Consider the following 21,851-nt stretch of genomic DNA (forward strand, 5'->3'; position numbering starts at 1 on the left):
CGTCTCTTGCCCCAGAGTCTGATTTCGGTTCATTTTTTTCACGCTCATCTTTGTGTTGATCTCTGTCGAGCTTCACCGCGAGAGTGTCCATAAATACAATTTTCACCACTGAGACTGAAGTAACAAAACACCATCACAGCCGCAGAATGACAATTAGGCGGTTTCTGTTGCCGCAGGCTGCTTGCTGGATCATTTTATGATCAGCCATCCAGAACATATTGTGTGTGTCGGATATTACAGTGTCCTGCTTGGGACAGTAGTCATACAGAATTTAAATATTAAAAAGTGCACAGGAATGAAAAACAAGCTCCATTTGTCCAATTTAGGTTTGACTGCAGAGGGAGTCTGAGGACCTTGAAGGACATTTGAAGGACATGATGCACGTGCATTCACGACACATGCGTGCACACAGATACTGCAGAAAGAAAGATGACACACACACATCACACTGCACTCGCGTTACCAGTGCAGTGTTTGTTTTGGTTTTTTTTTGCCTTTTAATTCTGTGGGCGGCCAACTTATGTGGGAATTAGCACCTTAAAGACATCATTTGTTTCTTACACTGTGATTTGGCTGAGTTTTCTGTGTGATGCAGGAGTTTTTGGAAAAATGAAAGTTATCAAGCGTCCAAGTGCATTTTTTATTTTTTTAAATTTGAGTTTAAAGCTACACTTATTTAAAGAAGAAAAAAACAAAGCTCAATCAACAAGTTAACTTTTTTTTGGTTCAAAGCCTTGTCGCTTTCATAAACCCTGTATCAAGATGCAGACGTTTTCAGCAATGAAAGCTCTGTAACCAACTGTGAGCTGTCAGCCCAGTGCCAAGCTATTATCATAGATCAGTCAAGTACAGGACTATAACTGTACTGTATGAAAGGTAAATAAATCAGGTAACTTCATTTGTGATTACAAGTGCTTCATTACTGCAATAAAATGATTTTGTACTGTACTTATCAAATTGATAGGCGGGCACGTTTTCATACTATGCTTCACCAAGTACAAAGACTGACAGAACCAGGAGAAAGATTGAGGTGAAGTGAGCGACCACGTTTTCACCTGCACCAAATATGCTGTCGTCCGTGGTGAAGGGGAAAGAGGTGGGTCGTGGACAGCTGATGTTCATTTCAGGGCCCATGTCAGAGGTGAAGGTGACAAACATCGGTCTGTTCCTGACGATGACGTTGTTGATCCAGTCCTGGTACCTGGAGACTCGGGCGTAGACGCCAGGAAATCTAGGCAGGGCGCAGCCAACACCAAAACTCACAACTCCGCTCTGCACCCATCTGTTGTCAGACTCACTCACCATCGGGCCCCCTGAATCTCCCTGAGGAAAAGAGATAAATGATAGTTGTTGAGATAGAAGCATCCATACTGCTGAAGCATAACTCCAGACTGGCGGTACTGTTTGGTGGGAAGTTGACCAGAAGAAAATGGCAAAATATAGTAGTATTATATATGATCTATTTCAGTGTAATTCTGTGGCAAGCTAGGAAAAGTTAGCAAAATCAGGCAAAATCACTGAGGATCCGAGCTACACAGCGAAAATTGCTCGAGATGAGAAATTCCAAGTCTCTGGCCGTCAGTCGCTTGTCCCTCAGCGCTGATTGGCTGCCGTATGCGTAACTATGACAACTACTGAAACCATGGAAACGTAATACAACGGTCCGGTCCGGAAGAGCCAAGCTGGTTTGACGTTGTATGGCGCTTGTGGGACTTCCACATAAACATGTTAACGGTGGCCATTTGCATTGGTCCAGCCATGCTGGACCACTGCAAACAGGAAGAAAAGAGCGCCTCTGAGCAAGGTGAACACACCTTAATAGATCAAATACATATTCCAGCACCTTGCAAAAAAAACAAAAAAGCAAACCTGGCATGAATCTCTTCCTCCTTCTCTCAACCCCGCACATATCATGTTGGCGGTGATGGTGATTCCATTCTCATTATAGTTGCATTGGCACCGATTGTTTCCAACAATTGGTACATTAACCTCCTGCAGGATATCGGGGCTCGAACCTTGTGGAGAGAGAAGGTAAGACTGAAATGCATACGAGAGCTTTGTGAAAAGTACACATTTTTTTTTGTTATATTGGCGTTTGTCTTTGATGCAATTTGTTAACTTACCACCTTGTACCAGAGCACCCCAACCTGTGACCCAGCTGCTCGTCCCGTTGTAGAAAGTGCTGTTGTGTGAGGCTAAGCATATCGGCCGTATGTAATCAGTGAAATCCACCGGGGCCGACAGCTTCAGAAGACATATGTCATTGTCAGAGGTGAAAGAGTTGTAGTCAGGGTGGCACCTAGTCTCGTTGACCATGCGCGACACTTCATTGGGGTTTGAACCATTTTGGGTTTGGCGCCCCAAAAACACCTCGATACTTGAACCACTTAAAAACAAAGACATACCGACGGTTAGCTGAGTATCTGAGACTGTAAATACTTCAAGTTCCACAGCAAGCACACCATATGTCTTAGTAGGTAATAATAATGTAATAACCTCTGTAGATCTAGGCTAGCTGATTGCAGGGCTATTAAATTTCACGTCTGCCAAGTATGAGTATTTTTTTCTCCAATATATCAGACTGTGAGATTTGTAGTTGGTATTCCTTTCTTTCCAATTAAATCATCTTTTTTTAGTTTTTTCTTACAAGGGCCTTGAAACAATTTGAAAAAATGAGTAAAAGCATAATTAGATAATCATTTTGACCTTTTTATCTACATCTTGAGGATAAACGTGTGTGTCAGAAGGAATGTGGACGGAGGAGATTCCTACTATCGCAACTGTAACCATGCTGACATGTGAGATGAAGAAGTGCATGAAGCGGTTTTATCTGATGCTTTTTTCTCTATTTACACTGGCTTGAGACACAGAGGTGAAACTTGATTCGACTTTGTATTTGGAAAAGGTTTTCTGTGTTCTTTTTGTTTCTCTTTGTATCTGTTATAATATCCTCTGACATTTGTCATGTATTTTATCATTTCTGTGTTCTCTTTCTCTTTGTTATGTACTTTGTTCATCATTCCGGATGTTGCAAGGCGCTATATAAGTAAACGTTATTATTCCCTGAAAAGAGAGTTTATGTTTAGTTATATTTTATCATGCACAACTATTTCACATGGAAAGGAAATTTTGAACTCCTCACTCTATGCAGTGTGCAGCTGTCAGCACCCACTGGTTGTTGATTAGTGACCCTCCACATTGTAGAGACCCATCGACGTTCAAACTGGCCTGCCAGGGCCAACTTCCTTCTGTTGCATCCTCACCTCCAACGATTCTGTTTCTCACAATTCCCAAAGGAACCGTGCCACATTCTGCCGGAAGACAAAAGATTAGGCTCATATGCAACAAGTTCTCCTACTCAGTTAAAGCAATAGGTCTGTCTGGGCCCTTTCAAATCAGCCATTCTGAACCAGGACTTAACCAAGACAATGGAGACAGAAGACAGATGATGTCTACCGGCCTTGACTGCGTTCTTACTCAACACAAACACAATGCTTTACAGAAACTCAAAGTATTGTGTTGTTTTGAGTGTTGACATGATGTTCCTGCTATTGAGTTTCACCAAGGTAACAAAACCCATAACTTGAAGAGCTTGTAATGATGTGGTAATCTTGTTGTGTTTGGATGCTTACCAAAGGCTTCTTGTGATTCACAACCTGAAATTCGGAAAAACACAGAAAAACGTCTTAGACAAACCCGTTCCGAATGAAGCAGATGATAAATCACATGCACATTCCAATAAGAGACAAAGACAACGTGTCTTCTCTAGGCAGATCTCTGACTTTGAGAGTGATTTTGTTAAAACTGTAATTGTGAATGGACAGAAATCCATACTCTTGTAACATACTGTATTAACACTTGTCTACTCTTAATTTGGGGAACAGGAGATTTATAAAAAATTATTATTATAATCATTATTACTATTATGCCACAATGACCAAAACGTGTTGATATTCATGTAACTTCTAATAACATTCAAATGACTGACTTCTTCATTCCTGGAGCTTTGTTTGACATTTAAAATAGAGAAATTGAAATTTGTATCAAAATTATTGGCGGAATATAGTTCAAATAATTGGTATTTTAAATGAAAAACACTTGAATTTAACTTTTATGTGTTTTTAACAACATTTAAAAAAAAAATCACAGCAAATCTGACGGCAAATTTAAAAAAAATCTTTCTGACAAAGAAGAACTACAGAGTGGGATGTTGTTTGAAATTATTCATATGATACATGAACCCTTTCACCAGAAACCCCATGGAAAAATGTTGCCTTGTGAAGCCTTGTGCTCCTTCCACTCTTACTATGAGCCAACAAGTAAGAAAGACATGTTGTAGCCTACTCTAAAGGAAAATAAAGCCATCCCTCTTACCTTGAAACAAGGTTGCGATCATCACAGTTAGCGCGCACAGAAGCTGCAGGAGAGCCATGATTACTGTGCTCATTCACTTTGTACACCACTTTAAATATCTCATTCCTCACCTTCTGGTCCACCCACAGTGTCATACCTGTCATTTCACTAATTCTCATGACTTTGCACCTTATCCCGCGGACAGAACATGTGAAAAGATGATCCAGTCAGGCACGTTTGTCTTGATTCCTGTGTTTGTCACCCCACACACTGTCTGCAGTTTTATTTGGTACACCTAATTGGAACTAATGCTGTAATGCTAATGCTAACACAACAGTCCTGCAAGTAACATGAAACTCCACAAGTTTTTAAGATCAACAAGAAAATCAGCTTTCTCTACTTTCCAAAGAGAAGAAACAGCTGCTCATTAACTCAGCTCCAGCCTTAGTAACAGTGGGGTGTCATTAACAACCTCAAGGCTGTTGGATAGGTGTCGGCTGTGTTAATATGAAAGTGCTTCCCACTATATACTTTTTAAGCCGATTGGTAATGTTGTGCAACAACTGACTGCTTTTCAATTGTAATTGTTAAATTACAATTAAATAAAATTGTTAAATTGCTAAAATACAGTGAAACACAGAGGAGTCAACTGAACTGAAGTGAAATAGAGTCTGCTGACCCTATAGCTACGATTAGCCACCATTAGCTAATACAGTTTTGGATTTGAACTAGTTTTGCTTTTTTGAAAATGTGTCCATGAGCACTTGAAATAACTCCTGAAATTCCTGAAAATCAAACAAGTATGGACACCTCCCACCACCCAAAGTTGACTATGTAAACACAAATCTCTAAGCTACTTCTAGAAATCCATCAATTCCTCTGTAGAAATTGAACGGTTTCAAAACACATTTACTCCGTCACAAAAGTATTTCCTCCTCTTTTTTTCCTCCTATCTTTCTATCTCCTATCGTTTTTGCCTTGTGACCCACAGGACCTACTCTGCAGTCACCAAGTGTGTTTCAAGCTGTGCAGGCTTCTCAAAGTAAATAGTTTACGCATTGTTTGTTTGAGGTTATGTCGTGTGACCGGTGTTGTTGGACTCCATAACTTTTGATCCTTACAAGTTAGAACAAACAGTAAAATGATTGAATCTAACATTAAATCACCTTTCTGGGGTTACTTTAGCTAATTAAACTTGTTGGATGTAGTGAGCCTGAAAGCAGCTCCTTAGTTAATCAACAATACACTGTCATTTCTGTCCTCCATTGTATTAGATTGTATGAAAATGATGCCATGCCTTAGGCCAAAGTCACCCAGGCGGCCCGCCCTGGCCTTAGACAGGCAGGGAAAAAACCTGGTTACATTTTTGATACATCAGTGATCCGGATCTTTTCCATCCGATTCCGATCCTTTGAAAATTACGTGATCAACCCCGATTTCCGATCACATGATCGGATCGGGGACATCTAGTGGTGACCTGATGTGCATTCAAAACTGTGTAGACATCACACCCTTTGGGGGACAGTTACAGTGGGCTTAGCTGGACTTTTGAAATACTATATTTTTTTTCGTCCTGCATCTCATGTGGACAGGTGGATGATGTCACGTATACTTACTGTACCACATAAGGATGCGTCAGACAACACTCTGCCTCTGTATCTGTAGATTAGAGACAGACAGACAAACACACTACCATATTTAGGAACATATGTCAAACCCACCTATTAAAAGCTTGTAATTTGCCCCGGCAATCAATCATGAAGGATGGCACAGTGAAAATCAATAAAAGCTCTGTTTATTATGTGCAAGAGGCAGCAGTGGCTGCCAGAGGGTTTCTCAAGACGTGACTGCCCTGGAGAAAAGGCTGAGAGGAGACAAAACTCATATGTATAGTGTTCACACTCAACTACAAAAAGAGCAAAAAATAGAGTTGAATCTGATAAAAACATTTGGTAAATTACACATTTTGATGAGAAACTGAACATATATTACGGTAGTAAGTCGACATAATTCGGTTGTTGCATGCACAACTGTGCAATAACTTGGGTTCATTCAGCAGTGACTTCCTTCAACACAGTATTTACACAATTTATTTATTCATACACATATGATAATAACTTCAACATAAGGAGGAATTTTACTTTTAACCTAGATGTGATCTCATCAGCTCATTGTTTTGTACAAAACCAGATCAATGTGTTGAGCCACCCAGCAATGGTGTTTGGTACAGTGGTTAAAGACAATGGCCATGAGAGTGGTGGCATGTGGTAAGTGTTGGAAACAAATCAGATAATTTAAGGAATGTGGACAGTGCAAGTTAAAACAAACAGATTTAAAGTGACATTTAGTGCTCGATCTTTGTACAGACAGAGAACAAACGCTGCTATTCTGTCATCTCAAAGATCGGCTCCACACCCGAGCCCTGGCTTCTCTTTGTCTATTTAATCGGTGGAGTGGCATGCACGCACACCTCCCTAAAACCACACACACATTCATGTATATTTTTCTTTCCTCCTCCTTTTTTACTATTATTCTTATCAAAAAATATAATAAAAAAAAACAACCAAATTAGCATTAGCATTTATAGTTTGTTTGTCGTCTTATTAAGTAAAACTGAATGTCTCATTCCTGCTATTTGATAATATCACTGTAACAAAACACCATGAGATTGCACAATAAGCACGCGGAAGCATGTGGACTTTTGTACACATTAAACTCGTTTGTCTTGATTCACTGAGACACTGTGGGCAAACAAGGGCACAGTTCAGTCAAATCCAAATTATGTCAGCATTTATTTACGTATTTATCTAGGGCCTATGTATTTATTTCTACATAGTGAACTTAGTGTTTTTTTTTGTTTTTTTTTAAATGTATCATTTTAAAGATTTTCTGTATAGAATCAGTACAACCTCAGCAAACTGAATCAATAAAAACCTGTGTAGGTATAGTAGAGTTGCACGATACCCACGGTAGCCACGGTACCCCGCGGTGCCAAAACGTAACGGTTCCTACTATACTAGAAATTCTACACGACGGTACTACTGTGGATTACTACTACGGTGCCAGTTTCCGCTACATAGCGGCCGCCTCTCCTCTCCTCCCGGCTTCTCACTGCATGCTACTCCCTTGTAAACAAAACCCACATGCACCCACTGCAACCGAACTACACAGCTGCTGAATGATTGGCTGTTTGCCTGTTATACTGGTGATGTCCGGGGATATGATAGGCTGTTTCCGCACGCTGGGTCCGCCCGTCTGTTATCTGATTGGCTGTTCGTGTGTTCATGCCGGCAAGCACGGACTCCATGAAGACAGCTGAGACAGCTCCGCTTCGATAGAAATTCGCTTCAAAACAAACAACGAGCTAAAGTTCTGTCTCGCCCAGACGCGCGCAACACACTCACCATGGCAGAAGCACCGGGCGCGAGTGGCGGGTCTGCCGCGGCGTCGTCGTCAGTGGCACTTAATTAATTTAGCTTTATTTTCTCATTGGCTAATATCAGGCTATATGCTCCGTGTACAGGCTGATTAAAGGATGTCCAAGTATAAAGCACCTAGAAAATGCATAAAAATATAGTTTTCACAGGGAATCAGTTCCTGTTCATTGTATTCTGTCCTCTATGATTTATTATGTTGGAGAAGAAGCATTATTGTCAAATATTTTTTTTTTTTTAAAGACAGTGGATTTGTTTTTTATCCTAAGTTGATTATTTATATTTGTTAAACATACATACATGTGCAAGAGACTGAATGGTTATTTATTTTCAGCCATATAAATTGTAACTTCATTTATTTGTTTTTTATTGCTTATTTAAAAATATTTGGTTCAGTCTAATTCCTACTTCACCAGTATTATGTTTATCATGCACCAAACAACATTATAAGTAGCCTAATTAATAAGTATTTATAACTTGTACAAATACATTGCAGTTCATAAAAATAATAGTAATAAAAAAAGGTTGCAGTATCGTGACATTACCCAGAACCGTGATACTTTGTCTGGTATAGTACCGTGGTTACTCATTTTGGTATCGTGACAACTCTAAGGTATAGTATAACAGGGGTTTATATCCCATAAATCCACGAAAACAAATAAAGTTTCTTTTTTTGTCTAATGGGAAAAACCACAAGGTTGATAACTCATGGAGATATTCAACCATACATGCAGGGTTATGTCTGGAAGCCATGTCTGATGCATCAGAGTCTATGATGTTTACATTTTGATTTAAATGAGTTTTCATTATTAACTCATTGAGTGCCAACCACGTAATTTCTCGTTTTTCGTTCCCATGCGTTGAGTGCCAAAAACGAGATTTCTCGTTTTTTGAAATTATGAAACTAGACACTTTAACACACCTTATGTGTAAATTTGGGGAGTCTACGACGAGCAGAACTGAAATAGATGACGATCAAAAACTCATGACAGCTCATGATCTGGAGGTTTTTATCATAACTCGGCTTCTGCAAACGGAGTTCTGCATGTGGATGCAGCGCAGCCGCTCTGCTCTCACCCGCGAGGCTCCAGCAGCTCGGAGCCGAACAGGAAGCTCTCAGCCGACAGTCCCGCCCGGTCTTCATCTGAAGCAACACCATGTCCTCCCGCGGTAAAATCTGATGGTCTCTGGGCCAAAGCAGGCCGGCGGCACTGACCCGTACCACAGAAGGACCGCGACCACCGGCCGGTGTTCCGGACCTGCTTTTGGCCGAGAGACCATCACGTTCCGCGGCGAGAGGCTGTGCACGGCACGGTGCGTCTGTGTTATTGCTGTTTAGTGCCGCCCGCCCCCGATGGTGGTTTTGTGAATAGAACAACATTTGTTGTATATATTTATCTTACACAAGTCCTTTGATCCAGAAATGCGAGTGTCAGAAGAGCGACAGACACAAACAGAGCACCTTTCATAAAAGACGCTGTATCTCCTTTTCTAGAAAAAAAGCAGGGATTTTGGTGAAACCCAGCCATGTTTAGCTTGAGTTTTCTCAGGAACGGAGGCACGTAGAAACAAACGGTTTGTGGCCATTTGAAGCATAAAGTTTCACCTTTCAAATGACCCACAGCATGTGTTGGTGGCAATGATATAGATAGATATCACGTGACGTCACACAGCGTTCGCAGCCGGTCACAGCGCCATCTTGGGTACCGACTTCCAAAGGCAGTCTATGGGCTGTGACCTAATCCATCCATGGCTGTGACATCAAATCTCACAAAAATAGTGGATAAACCTTTTTTTATTACATGGCACTATTGAATGTCGTATTCCGATAATTTATTGATATTTCTGATATTTATTTACATCTTGATTTTGCATTTAACAGTCTGTTATTCCTGTTTAACAGATCGTTGCTAAGTTAAATACACTAGGTAGGGACGCCGCTCTGATCAGCGCAGCACAGAAAAGAGAAACTATGCAGGATATTTACTTTCTGTTTCATTTTTTACCGTCATTAAACAGCTTGGGAGACATGTACGCCAAGGGAGGCTGCCTCACTCTACTGAGTGTGAGCGGCACGTACGTTCACGTTGCTTTCGTGAATTGTAAACACACAGACGCCCCCTCGGTGTTAGCTTCCAGCAGTTTAGCGGCTAATTCAACAGCAGTGATGGATAACTCTACCGGAGAGGCTCGACATGAGCTTCATCTGAGGAATAAACGGCAGCTTTTACCTGACGGGAGACCGACGCCTGAACGGTAGCTAACACTTAGCAGCTAGCAGGTTTTTACCTACTTTTCCTCTCTCCCTCCCTCCCTCCCCCCTTTCTTATCGCACACACACGGCCCAGGTTGTCTGTCATATCTGTTGTAAACCTTGTAATAATAGCTTGTTGAGTACAGTTAACACTATTGTTGCCTCGGTTTGAGTGTGGATTATTAATTGTTAACGGTTTGTTTTATGTGAGTGGTGGTCATCGGGTCCTGATGAGTTGGGTTTTAATAACAGCTGATAACGTAACTGTGTAGATGGTGTGGATTGTGATGAGAAGGTGTTGCACATATTTTAAGACTTATCTGTGCAAAACCTGTTTGTTGTGACTTTTTGCGTGATAAGATGATTTGCCGAATTCTTCTTCCATTCCTGCAGCCTTTTGTCTCAATGTTAACGATGGCAAAATGTCCAGATATTTTATTACTTTATGAAAATAAATGTCTGTGAGTTAAAAAGAAGTGGGCTACGCATTTCTGATTTGATTTGGCTTTTCGTGTATTTGGAGGAGAGACAGAGCGAGTGAGCGAGCGAGAGAGAGAGAGAGAGAGAGAGACGAGGAGGTCCGCTGGGTGAGCTAGATTAACTTTTAACGGGAGAGAGAGCGGCGCACCGCGCTGTCAAAGCTCGTCTCAGCAGAAATGGTGTGTTGTGTGCTTTCAAGGCAAGGCCATCAAAATGAGAAATATCCATATCCAAACTACATCAGGCAGCAGTCATTTCTGGTCAGAGAGGATGTGGCTGCACTGAGCTGAATAGAGGTTAACTCAGTGTTCGGTACCCAGCATGGCGGCGGCCAGGTGGAACGCGTCGTGACGTCACCTACTGATAAGTATCTATAGAATACACTGTGGCTCTACAAAAATCGTCAAAAATGGTCTAAATTGCCGGTACACTTGACTAAAACTTTGGAAAGGAGCGCGGCACTCAATGAGTTAATGCATCTGGGAGTTTCTCCCTTATCTCCCTGAAATGTGACGAGTCATGCTACCTTAATGGCCAAATGTGACTCAGGAATTGTAATTGCCAAGCTGTCACACACATATCTGTGTTTTCTCACAGGCTTCACTGTGAAAATCCAGGTTGGTTTAATTACTGTTCAGATATACTGTAGTTTAAAAAAAAAATCTAATTTTTTAAACTAGTCAAACTGGTCACAAAGGTGGTAAGGGTGGAAAAAAGGTTGCGAAATTTAATTACATTTTATTTTTAGCTTTAAGTCACAGGAACTTTCAGTTCTTGGGATTTTTTTTTCTTTTTCTGATGAACACAACAACAACAACAATTTTATTTACGTATATAGCACATTTCATGCAACAAGCGCAATGTGCTTTCACAAAGAAATGTTTTTAGTCAGCTTTTAAAAGAAGATAGCCTACTGTTGTAGCAGACCTGAGTTCGTGAGGTAGGGAATTCCAAAGAGTAGGACCATAATGACTTTGGGGATTGGATCAGATTTTTATGACTCGTTCAAATAGTTTCATTTATTTCATGTTTTGATTTCTCTTTTAATGTTCAGGTCCTTCATTTAATTTGTGTTACGTATTTTGAGCTGGATTTCTTGTGCAAAAGTTCATCATTATTATTATTATTATTATTATTATTATTATTATTATTATTATTATTATTATTATTATTATTATTATTATCATCATCATTATCATCATTATCAATAATGTGGTTAACCACTAATGGATGTACTGACATGAGTTTTGGCACAGACATTCATGTTGTTCCATTTCAGAATTATACGACAACGTGAGCTTGATTTTCCATCAAACCTGTTGTTGTGTTGTAGAATCAAAAGAAGACTAGCAGGCAAGCTACTTCAGGGAACGGTCTTTACTTCACGGAGTCAGGAGGACAACTGCGTATATCCCGAATGCATGAGTTACATGGATTGACACTGCCACCTACTGGCATGATATATGTATACAGGCAAACACGTATATACCACATATCCCTCTTTTTTACGAATAATTCCTCTCATGAAATTACAACAGATAGTGAACGTTTAGCTGCGTCAACACTTCAATAGTAACCAATCCTGCATAGTAAGTAATTACGAAATAAAAGAAACAAACCGGAATTAGCTTCTGAAGATCTCAGTATACCCTAGAATCTGTAAAATACTTTTCAGCGAAACACTTATTCATCACCAACAGTGACACATTTGTACTTAAATAAATTTCCAACTTTCTGTAATCTTGTGCTGTTTGTAAAGAGCTTCACTTGGAAAAATATGTTAATTAGAATTGTCCATAACATCATAAATTGTGAACATGTAACAGTCCATACTTCAAATTGGACACAGGTAACAGTCCATACTTAACATCACATTCTGCCCCCTTTTAAAAAGATAGAGGTCAGGTAGCAAAACCAAAACAAAGCTCAATCAACAAGTTAACTTTTTTTGGTTCTAAGCCTTGTCGCTTTCATAAACTCTGTATCAAGATGCAGAAGTTTTCAGCAATAAAAGCTCTGTAACCAACTGTGAGCTGTCCGCCCAGGGTAACACTTTATTTTAAGGGGTCCTTGTTCCTGTGTAGTTACCTAATTAATTACAGTGTAATTACCTATGTAACTGTATTTTGGTGTACTTACAGGTCCTTGTTACACTTGTAATAAGAAATGCTTGTTACAATACCTGGTCAAAGTGGCCTCTCTCTTTGGGGAAGGGGTACATCTGCAAGAAAAATGGGTGAAACCACAACCCATGTTGCCTGGGAAAACTTTTCCATCAATCTTCCTCCTGCCTCTTGAGTCTTGGAACATTTATGCTGTTTCACAACTTAGTCTATGTAACAGTTGTGTTACTCTTTGATACAGTGTAATAAGCACATTAAAGTGTACCTGCTGGGATACCTCAGTCCTTAAAGACCCCCTAAACCAAAAATGCACTTTTTTAAATGATTAACATGTTAATTTAGTGTGTGGGCTCTGTTACAAGGCACTTCAGGAGCAAAATTGCTAATCCACGCCATAAATGAGCATTTTAGACTTGAAAATTCAGTTTCAATCGGTTTCAATACCAGACTCTGAAAAAACTGGATTCGGTTTTTCAAATTGAAGTCAGTTTTCGTGCGTCACGAAACTGTAGCAACCAATCCCGTTGATTTTCCCCCCATCTCATTACATAAAATATGAACAGGGTACAAAGCGGGAGTAACGTACGTTAAACAGCGATGGCGGCGACGTTGCTCTGTGTTCGGGTGAGGAGCGGTGAAGGACGGTGATACCAGCCTGTTACCGAGCAACTCAGAGACTCTGGGCATGGTCCCTGGATGCGAGCACTTAAAAAACTCTATATTCACAGCAGCAGCAGCAGCAGCGGCGGCTCTCTGCAGCCGTTGTTTGCTGTAGTAGTTCACCGCGACAGTGACACTCTACATATACAGGTAGATGCAGTGTGTATTAGCGGTGGCTGAGCGGCAGCGTCGCCGCCTTGTTAGTGGGAGACCCGTGTTCGATTCCCCGTGGGGACTTTCTTTTTCTTCTTTTTCTTTGTTATAAACTTTATTCACATTTCGGTTTACATTCAAATTTACATTTACTCGCCGGAGGAAACACAAGCTTGCACGTGAAACCTGACGTGAGCTTCGTGTTTTGAAATCACCTTTCTGTCTCCCTTGCCCCCTGACGCGCACCGCCGTTACCTAGCAACCCTGACCAGGCAGTCATGCATATGAATAGCAGATGAATTTTTCAATGAGGGAGAAATAATGCACGTGTTTTTAGTGTCTTGGAGAGTTATTTTAAACAACTTTGTGTAGGTAAGCAATTTTAATCAAAGAATAGTCATAGCAGAGCATTTTTACAAATTTTAAAATGCCTCTTTAGGGGGTCTTTAAACATTAACTGCAATAACCAGTGTCTTTGATAGTGTACCAAGTGTGCTGTTACACAACTTAGTATATGTAACAGTTGTGTTAGTACACCGTTGTTACTCGTTGATACAGTGAAATAAGCACATTAAAATGAAGTGTACCTGCTGGGATACCTCAACTCTTATAAATTAACTGTGATAACCAGTGTCTTTGATAGTGTACCACGTGTGCTGTTTCACAACTTAGTTTATGTAACGATTGTGTTAGTATACCGTTGTTACTCTTTGATACAGTGGAATAAGCACATTAAAATAAAGTGTACCTGCTACATACTTACATGTAACATCATGCAGAAACTTGGTACTCAAGTATTTTTACATAAACCAATAACTAGAATAGCATTTTTTCAGAAAATGAGACAATGCTGGATAACTCAATTCATATGGAACTGAAAACATCATCAGCAATCTGTATGCATAAACCACACACTCAAAAAAATGCATTTCAGTTTTCCTTTATCGTCCTTTATTTTTATTATCCCCAAAAAAACACAAGGCTTGATCTTTTCCTGTCCTTTAATGAAGTCCTCTATTTCTCCTCCGTAAAACTGAAATGATCACAGAAACACAATTTACTTACAGTACTTACAGTAGCAGTGCATGAATAGGTACACTTCAATTAGCATCCAGATTAACAAAATGAAAAGAGTTAGCATAGACTGAAAGCTAGCAAGGTATATTTACCACAACTAATTATGTCTTAATTACAAAAATACACAATCATGTAACACTATTGACATATTCTACTCACAGATAGACATTCCCCAAGGTAAAAGCATCCAACAATATTATTTAGCAGTCTGTTTAGCCGTCTGTGCTCACTTTTACACCCGAGCATGAGAAGTGAGCATGCAACAGAAAAAACACAACATAGCTGGACTTGACGAGCCGAGCGCTCACTTCGACGCGGTTTCTCTGAACCAAAGAGAAGACCACTCACTCGGACGTGGTTTCTTTGAACAAAAGCACATATACATTTTAACTTTTTTAACCCTCAAAGACAGTACAACGACACTGGTTATTGCAGTTAATTTATAAGAGTTGAGGTATCCCGACCCAGGTACACTTTATTTTAATGTGCTTAATCCACTGTATCAACGAGTAACAACGGTGTACTAACACAACTGTTACATAAGTTGTGTAACAGCACACTTGGTACACTATCAAAGACACTGGTTATTGCAGTTAATGTTTAAGGACTGAGGTATCCCAGCAGGTACACTTTAATGTGCTTATTACACTGTATCAAAGAGTAACAATGGTGTACTAACACAACTGTTACATAGACTAAGTTGTGAAACAGCATACATGTTCCAAGACTCAAGAGGCAGGAGGAAGATTGATGGAAAAGTTTTCCCAGGCAACATGGGTTGTGGTTTCACCCATTTTTCTTGCAGATGTACCCCTTCCCCAAAGAGAGAGGCCACTTTGACCAGGTATTGTAACAAGCATTTCTTATTACAAGTGTAACAAGGACCTGTAAGTACACCAAAATACACTATGTATTTACAATGTAAGTACATGCTATTACATGCAGTTACATAGGTAATTACACTGTAATTAATTAGGTAACTACACAGGAACAAGGACCCCTTAAAATAAAGTGTTACCAAATCAGGTAACTTCATTTGTGATTACAAGTGCTTCATTACTGCATTAAAATGATTTTGTACTGTACAAATTGATAGGCAGGCACGTTTTCATACTATGCTTCGCCAAGTACAAAGACTGACAGAACCAGGAGAAAGATTGAGGTGAAGTGAGCGACCACGTTTTCACCTGCACCAAATATGCTGTCGTCCGTGGTGAAGGGGGGAAAGGTGGGTCGTGGACAGCTGATGTTCATTTCAGGGTTCATGTCAGAGGTGAAGGTGACAAACATCGGTCTGTTGCTGACGATGACGTTGTTGATCCAGTCCTGGTACCTGGAGACTCGAGCGTAGACGCCAGGAAATCTAGGCCAGGCGCAGCCAACACCAAAACTCACAACTCCGCTCTGCACCCATCTGTTGTCAGACTCACTCACCATCGGGCCCCCTGAATCTCCCTGAGGAAAGAGATAAATGATAGTTGTTGAGATAGAAGCATCCATACTGCTGAAGCATAACTCTGGCAGTACTGTTTGGTGGGAAGTTGACCAGAAGAAAATGGCAAAATATAGTAGTATTATATATGATCTATTTCAGTGTAATTCTGTGGCAAGCTAGGAAAAGTTAGCTTATGCTGTGAATGTAAGTAAAAATTACTGATTTATCAAAAGGTCAAGTTAAAAAAAGACAGGAAAATATTATGACATTTCTACATTAGTAAATGTAGAAAGTAGTGAATTTTGAGAGCTCCCTCTGCTGGAGCACTGGGATAATCACAGCAAATGGTCTGATGCAATGATGCACTTCAGATTTTTAAGTCAAACAAGTAATTTCTATTTTTTACCACAATAGTTTTAGATGGACAAAGTAACACTAAAGGTGCATTCACACCGGACCTTTTATTTTTGTCGCTGGCGACAAGTTTCACCCCAACATTCTAGCTTAGGCCAACCAGATCATTCCGCCCTACAACGTTCTAATAACCGGTTTAATTACACAACATAAAATAGTCCCTTATAACAAAATAAAATTCATCTTACAATATTAAGTCAATGCAAATGTGCAAAATCAGGCAAAATCGCTGAGGATCCGAGCGACACAGCGAAAATAGCTCGAGATGAGAAATTCCAAGTCTCTGGCCGTCAGTCGCTTGTCCCTCAGCGCTGATTGGCTGCCGCATGCGTAATTATGAGGAAACGTAATACAACGGTCTGATCCGGAAGAGCTAAGCCGGTTTGACGTTGTACGGCGCTTGTGGGACTTCCACACAAGCATGTTAACGGCGGCCACAATGCAAACAGGAAGAAAAGAGCGCCTCTGAGCCAGGTGAACGCACCTTAATAGATCAAATACATATTCCAGCACCTTGCAAAAAAAACAAAAAAAAAAACAAACCTGGCATGGACCTCTTCCTCCTTCTCTCAACCCCGCACATATCATGTTGGCGGTGATGGTGATTCCAAACTCATTATAGTTGCATTGGCACCGATTGTTTCCAACAATTGGCACATTAACCTCCTGCAGGATGTCGGGGCTAGAACCTTGTGGAGAGAGAAGGTAAGACTGAAATGCATGTGCACAAAGAGAGCTTTGTGAAAAGCACACAAATCATTTATTTTTGTTATATTGGCGTTTGTCTTTGATGCAATTTGTTAACTTACCACCTAGTACCAGATCACCCCAACCTGTGACCCAGCTGCTCGTCCCGTTGTAGAAAGTGCTGTTGCGTGAGGCTAAGCATATCGGCCGTATGTAATCAGTGAAATCCACCGGGGCCGACAGCTTCAGAAGACATATGTCATTGTCGGTGGTGAAAGAGTTGTAGTCAGGGTGGCACCTAGTCTCGTTGACCATGCGCGACACTTCATTGGGGTTTGAACCATTTTGGGTTTGGCGCCCCAAAATCACCTTGATACTTGAACCACTTAAAAACAAAGACATACCGACGGTTAGCTGAGCATCTGAGACTGTAAATACTTCAAGTTCCACAGCAAGCACACCATATGTCTTAGTAGGTAATAATAATGTAATAACCTCTGTAGATCTAGGCTAGCTGATTGCAGGGCTATTAAATTTCACGTCTGCCAAGTATGAGTATTTTTTTTTCTCCAATATATCAGACTGTGAGATTTGTAGTTGGTATTCCATTCTTTCCAATTAAATCATCTTTTTTAGTTTTTTCTTACAAGGGCCTTGAAACTATTTGAAAAAATGAGTAAAAGCATAATTAGAAAATCATTTTGACCTTTTTATCTACATCTTGAGGAAAAACGTGTGTGTCAGAAGGAATGTGGACGGAGGAGATTCCTACTATCGCAACTGTAACCATGCTGACATGCGAGATGAAGAAGTGCATGAAGCGGTTTTATCTGATGCTTTTTTCTCTATTTACACTGGCTTGAGACACAGAGGTGAAACTTGATTTGACTTTGTATAATACTTATTCTTTGGAAAAGGTTTTCTGTGTTCTCTTTCTCTTTGTATCTGTTACTGTATGTACTTTGTTCATCATTCCGGATGTTGCAAGGTGCTATATAAGTAAACGTTATTATTATTCCCTGAAAAGAGAGTTTATGTTAAGTAATATTTTATCATGCACAACTATTTCACATGGAAAGGAAATTTTGAACTCCTCACTCTATGCAGTGTGCAGCTGTCAGCACCCACTGGTTGTTGATTAGTGACCCTCCACAATGTAGAGACCCATTGACATTCAAACTGGCCTGCCAGGGCCAACTTCCTTCTGTTGCATCCTCACCTCCAACGATTCTGTTTCTCACAATTCCCAAAGGAACCGTGCCACATTCTGCCGGAAGACAAAAGATGAGGATCATATGCAACAAGTTCTCCTACTCAGTTAAAGCAATAGGTCTGTCTGGGCCCTTTCAAATCAGCCATTGTGAACCAGGACTTAACCAGGACAATAGAGACAGAAGACAGATGAAGTCTACCGGCCTTGACTGCGTTCTTACTCAACACAAACACAATGCTTTACAGAAACTCAAAGTATTGTGTTGTTTTGAGTGTTGACATGATGATTTGCTGCTGCACCAAGGTAACAAAACCCATAACTTGAAGAGCTTGTAATGATGTGGTAATCTTGTTGTGTTTGGATGCTTACCAAAGGCTTCTTGTGATTCACAACCTGAAATTCGGAAAAACACAGAAAAACGTCTTAGACAAACCGGTTCCGAATGAGGCAGATGATAAATTGCATGCACATTCCAATAAGAGACAAAGACAATGTGTCTTCTCTATTGTAGGCTGGTCTCTGACTTTGAGAGTGATTTTGTTAAAACTGTAATTGTGAATGGACAGAAATCCATACTCTAAAATACAAATGTAACATATTAACACTTGTCTACTCTAATTTGGGGAACAGGAAATTTATAAAAAAATATTATTATAATCATTATTACTATTATGCCACAATGACCAAAATGTGTTGATATTCATGTAACTTCTAATAACATTCAAATCACTGACTAATTCATTCCTGGAGCTTTGTTTGACATTTAAATAGAGAAATTGAAATTTGTAAGTATCAAAATTATTGGCGGAATATATTTCAAATTATTGGTATTCCAACATTTCAAAAAAAAAATCACAACAAATCTGACATAGCAAATTTAAAAAAAATCTTTCTGACAAAGAACTACAGAGTGGGATGTTGTTTGAAATTATTCATATGATACATGAACCCTTTCACTAGAAACCCCATGGAAAAATGTTGCCTTGTGAAGCCTTGTACTCCTTCCACTCTTACTATGAGCCAACAAGTAAGAAAGACATGTTGTAGCCTACTCTAAAGGAAAATAAAGCCATCCCTCTTACCTTGAAACAAGGTTGCGATCATCACAGTTAGCGCGCACAGAAGCTGCAGGAGAGCCATGATTACTGTGCTCATTCACTTTGTACACCACTTTAAATATCTCATTCCTCCCCTTCTGGTCCACCCACAGTGTCATACCTGTCATTTCACTAATTCTCATGACTTTGCACCTTATCCCGCGGACAGAGCATGTGAAAAGATGATCCAGTCAGGCACGTTTGTCTTGACAACAGTCCTGCAAGTAACATGAAACTCCACAAGTTTTTAAGATCAACAAGAAAATCAGCTTTCTCTACTTTCCAAAGAGAAGAAACAGCTGCTCATTAACTCAGCTCCAGCCTTAGTAACAGTGGGGTGTCATTAACAACCTCAAGGCTGTTGGATAGGTGTCGGCTGTGTTAATATGAAAGTGCTTCCCACTATATACTTTTTGAGCTGATTAATAATGTTGTGCAACAACTGACTGCTTTTCAATTGTAATTGTTAAATTACAATACAATAAATTACAAATACAAATTGTGTTTCAGGGTATTTTAGCAATTTAACAGAGGAGTCAACTGAACTGAAGTGAAATACTAGATTCTGCTGACCCTAGCAACGATTAGTCATCATTAGCTAATAGGGCTGCCACAAACGATTATTTTGATAGTCGACTAGTCACCGACTATTTTTTTCGATTAGTCGACTAATCGGATCATACGTAAATTGAATGCAAAACATACAGATTATCGCACCAGCATGCAGCTGCTCTTAAATACCATCATTAGCTTTCAGCTTGAAGTGTTTAAGGTATATGCTAACTAAAAATAAAGACAATTAAGATGATAGTTCATTAAACATTTAATGAAATATGCAGCTTTAACTGTAGCATTAAGTGCAAACAGCTGAGTAAAATAAGGATAAGGCACTGGCCTAAACAACACCAAAATAAATACTTAAAGGTTTTTTAGGTTTTTCTTTCCTTCATTTGTCTCTGGCATTAAACATAGCTACATTTAAATAAAATGAGCTAGACACCTGAAACTAAGGAATTATTCACAATAATAAAGTTTTGGTAGGCTTATCATTCAAATATAACTTGCTCAGTGTAAATAATAGTTCTGTTAAAAAAAATCGAATAGTTTATAAGACAATCGTCTTGTCTGAAAAAAATTAAATGTTCCCTTTTTACTGTCACAGAAGGAGAAACATAGAAAGACTCCACCAGAAAGTTCTGTGTGAAACTGTCAAATGAAAACAAGTGAAACTGAGGTGCAGCTCAAACTCTGCAAGGTGTGGACTGTGATGAGAAGCTACCGGAAAATAGTGACGTAGATTTACGCCGGGAGAGAAGACTTGCTCGTTAAGATGAGCGCTCATTACGTGACCAGGACGCTGTGACCAGACGCGGTAACGTTCTAGTATTCTCCAACACAGAGTCTCAAAGTCCGCGATTTTATTTTTAAATGACGAACGGCTGTTTTTCAGTCCGTGATTTAAAACTGTGGAGCTCCTAGTAGCGCTTCTCATTTAAAATGACAGATGAGAGAGAGAGAGAGGAGAGAGAGAGAGGGTGAGGAGCGGCGGGGGGGGGGGGGGGGGGCTACACCGGTGCCGCTTGATGAGGGACAAGACAGGTAGAGAGAGAAAAGAGAGAGAACACCTACTGAGTGAGTGAGTGCATGTGTGTGTGTGGTGGTGGGCGGCGGGTGCGTGTGTGCAAGGTGCGGCAGCAGTTTTGAGAGAAAAACAAAATAAAAAAAAAAAAAGACGCATCGACTATTAAATTAGTTGTCGACGATTTTAATAGTCGACGTAGTCGTGACTAGTCGACTAATCGTGGCAGCCCTATTAGCTAATACATTTTTGGATTTGAACTAGTTTTACTGAACTGAAGTGAAATACTAGATTCTGCTGACCCTAACAACGATTAGCCACCATTAGCTAATACATTTTTGGATTTGAACTAGTTTTGCTTTTTTGAAAATGTGTCCATGAGCGCTTGAAATAACATCTGAAATTCCTGAAAATCACCACCCAAAGTTGACTATGTAAACACAAATCTCTAAGGTACTTCTAGAAATCTATCAATTCCTCTGTAGAAATTGAACTGACGAGGTTTCAAAACCACATTTACTCCGTCACAAAAGTCTTTTCCTCCTCGTTTTTTCCTCCTATCTTAGCATCTGTTTTGCAGTCACCAAGCTGTGTGTTTCAAGCTTTGCAGGCTTCTCAAAGTAAATAGTGTTACGCATTGTTTGTTCGAGGTTATGCCGTGTGACCAGTGTTGTTGGACTCCATAACTTTTGATCCTTACAAGTTAGAACAAACAGTAAAATGTGACACAGATTGAATGTGACATTAAATCACCTTTCTTGAGTTACTTTAGCTAATAAAACTTGTTAGATGTAGTGAGCCTGAAAGCAGCTCCTTTGTTAATCAACAATACACTGTCATTTCTGTCCTCCATTGTATTAGATTGTATGTCCATTGTATTAGATTGTATTGT

The 21,851-nt window shown here is 39.9% G+C and overlaps 1 protein-coding gene across 1 annotated transcript; it reads right to left on the reverse strand.

Annotated features, from left to right (window-relative positions):
- Positions 1-981: 981 nt before the first annotated feature.
- On the reverse strand, positions 982-19,423 carry LOC311001891 (transmembrane protease serine 9-like; the record flags this gene model as incomplete). The annotated part of the gene is made up of 11 exons (XM_083993070.1): positions 982-1,323; positions 1,870-2,025; positions 2,134-2,386; positions 3,143-3,311; positions 3,633-3,656; positions 15,722-15,989; positions 16,927-17,082; positions 17,203-17,455; positions 18,169-18,337; positions 18,653-18,676; positions 19,366-19,423. The coding sequence occupies 11 exons, from the start codon at positions 19,421-19,423 to the stop codon at positions 982-984; spliced, it is 1,872 nt and encodes a 623-aa protein (XP_083849196.1).
- Positions 19,424-21,851: the final 2,428 nt, after the last annotated feature.

Source organism: Trachurus trachurus (assembly GCF_905171665.1).
Source record: "Trachurus trachurus genome assembly, chromosome: 18".
Classification (NCBI taxonomy): domain Eukaryota; kingdom Metazoa; phylum Chordata; class Actinopteri; order Carangiformes; family Carangidae; genus Trachurus; species Trachurus trachurus.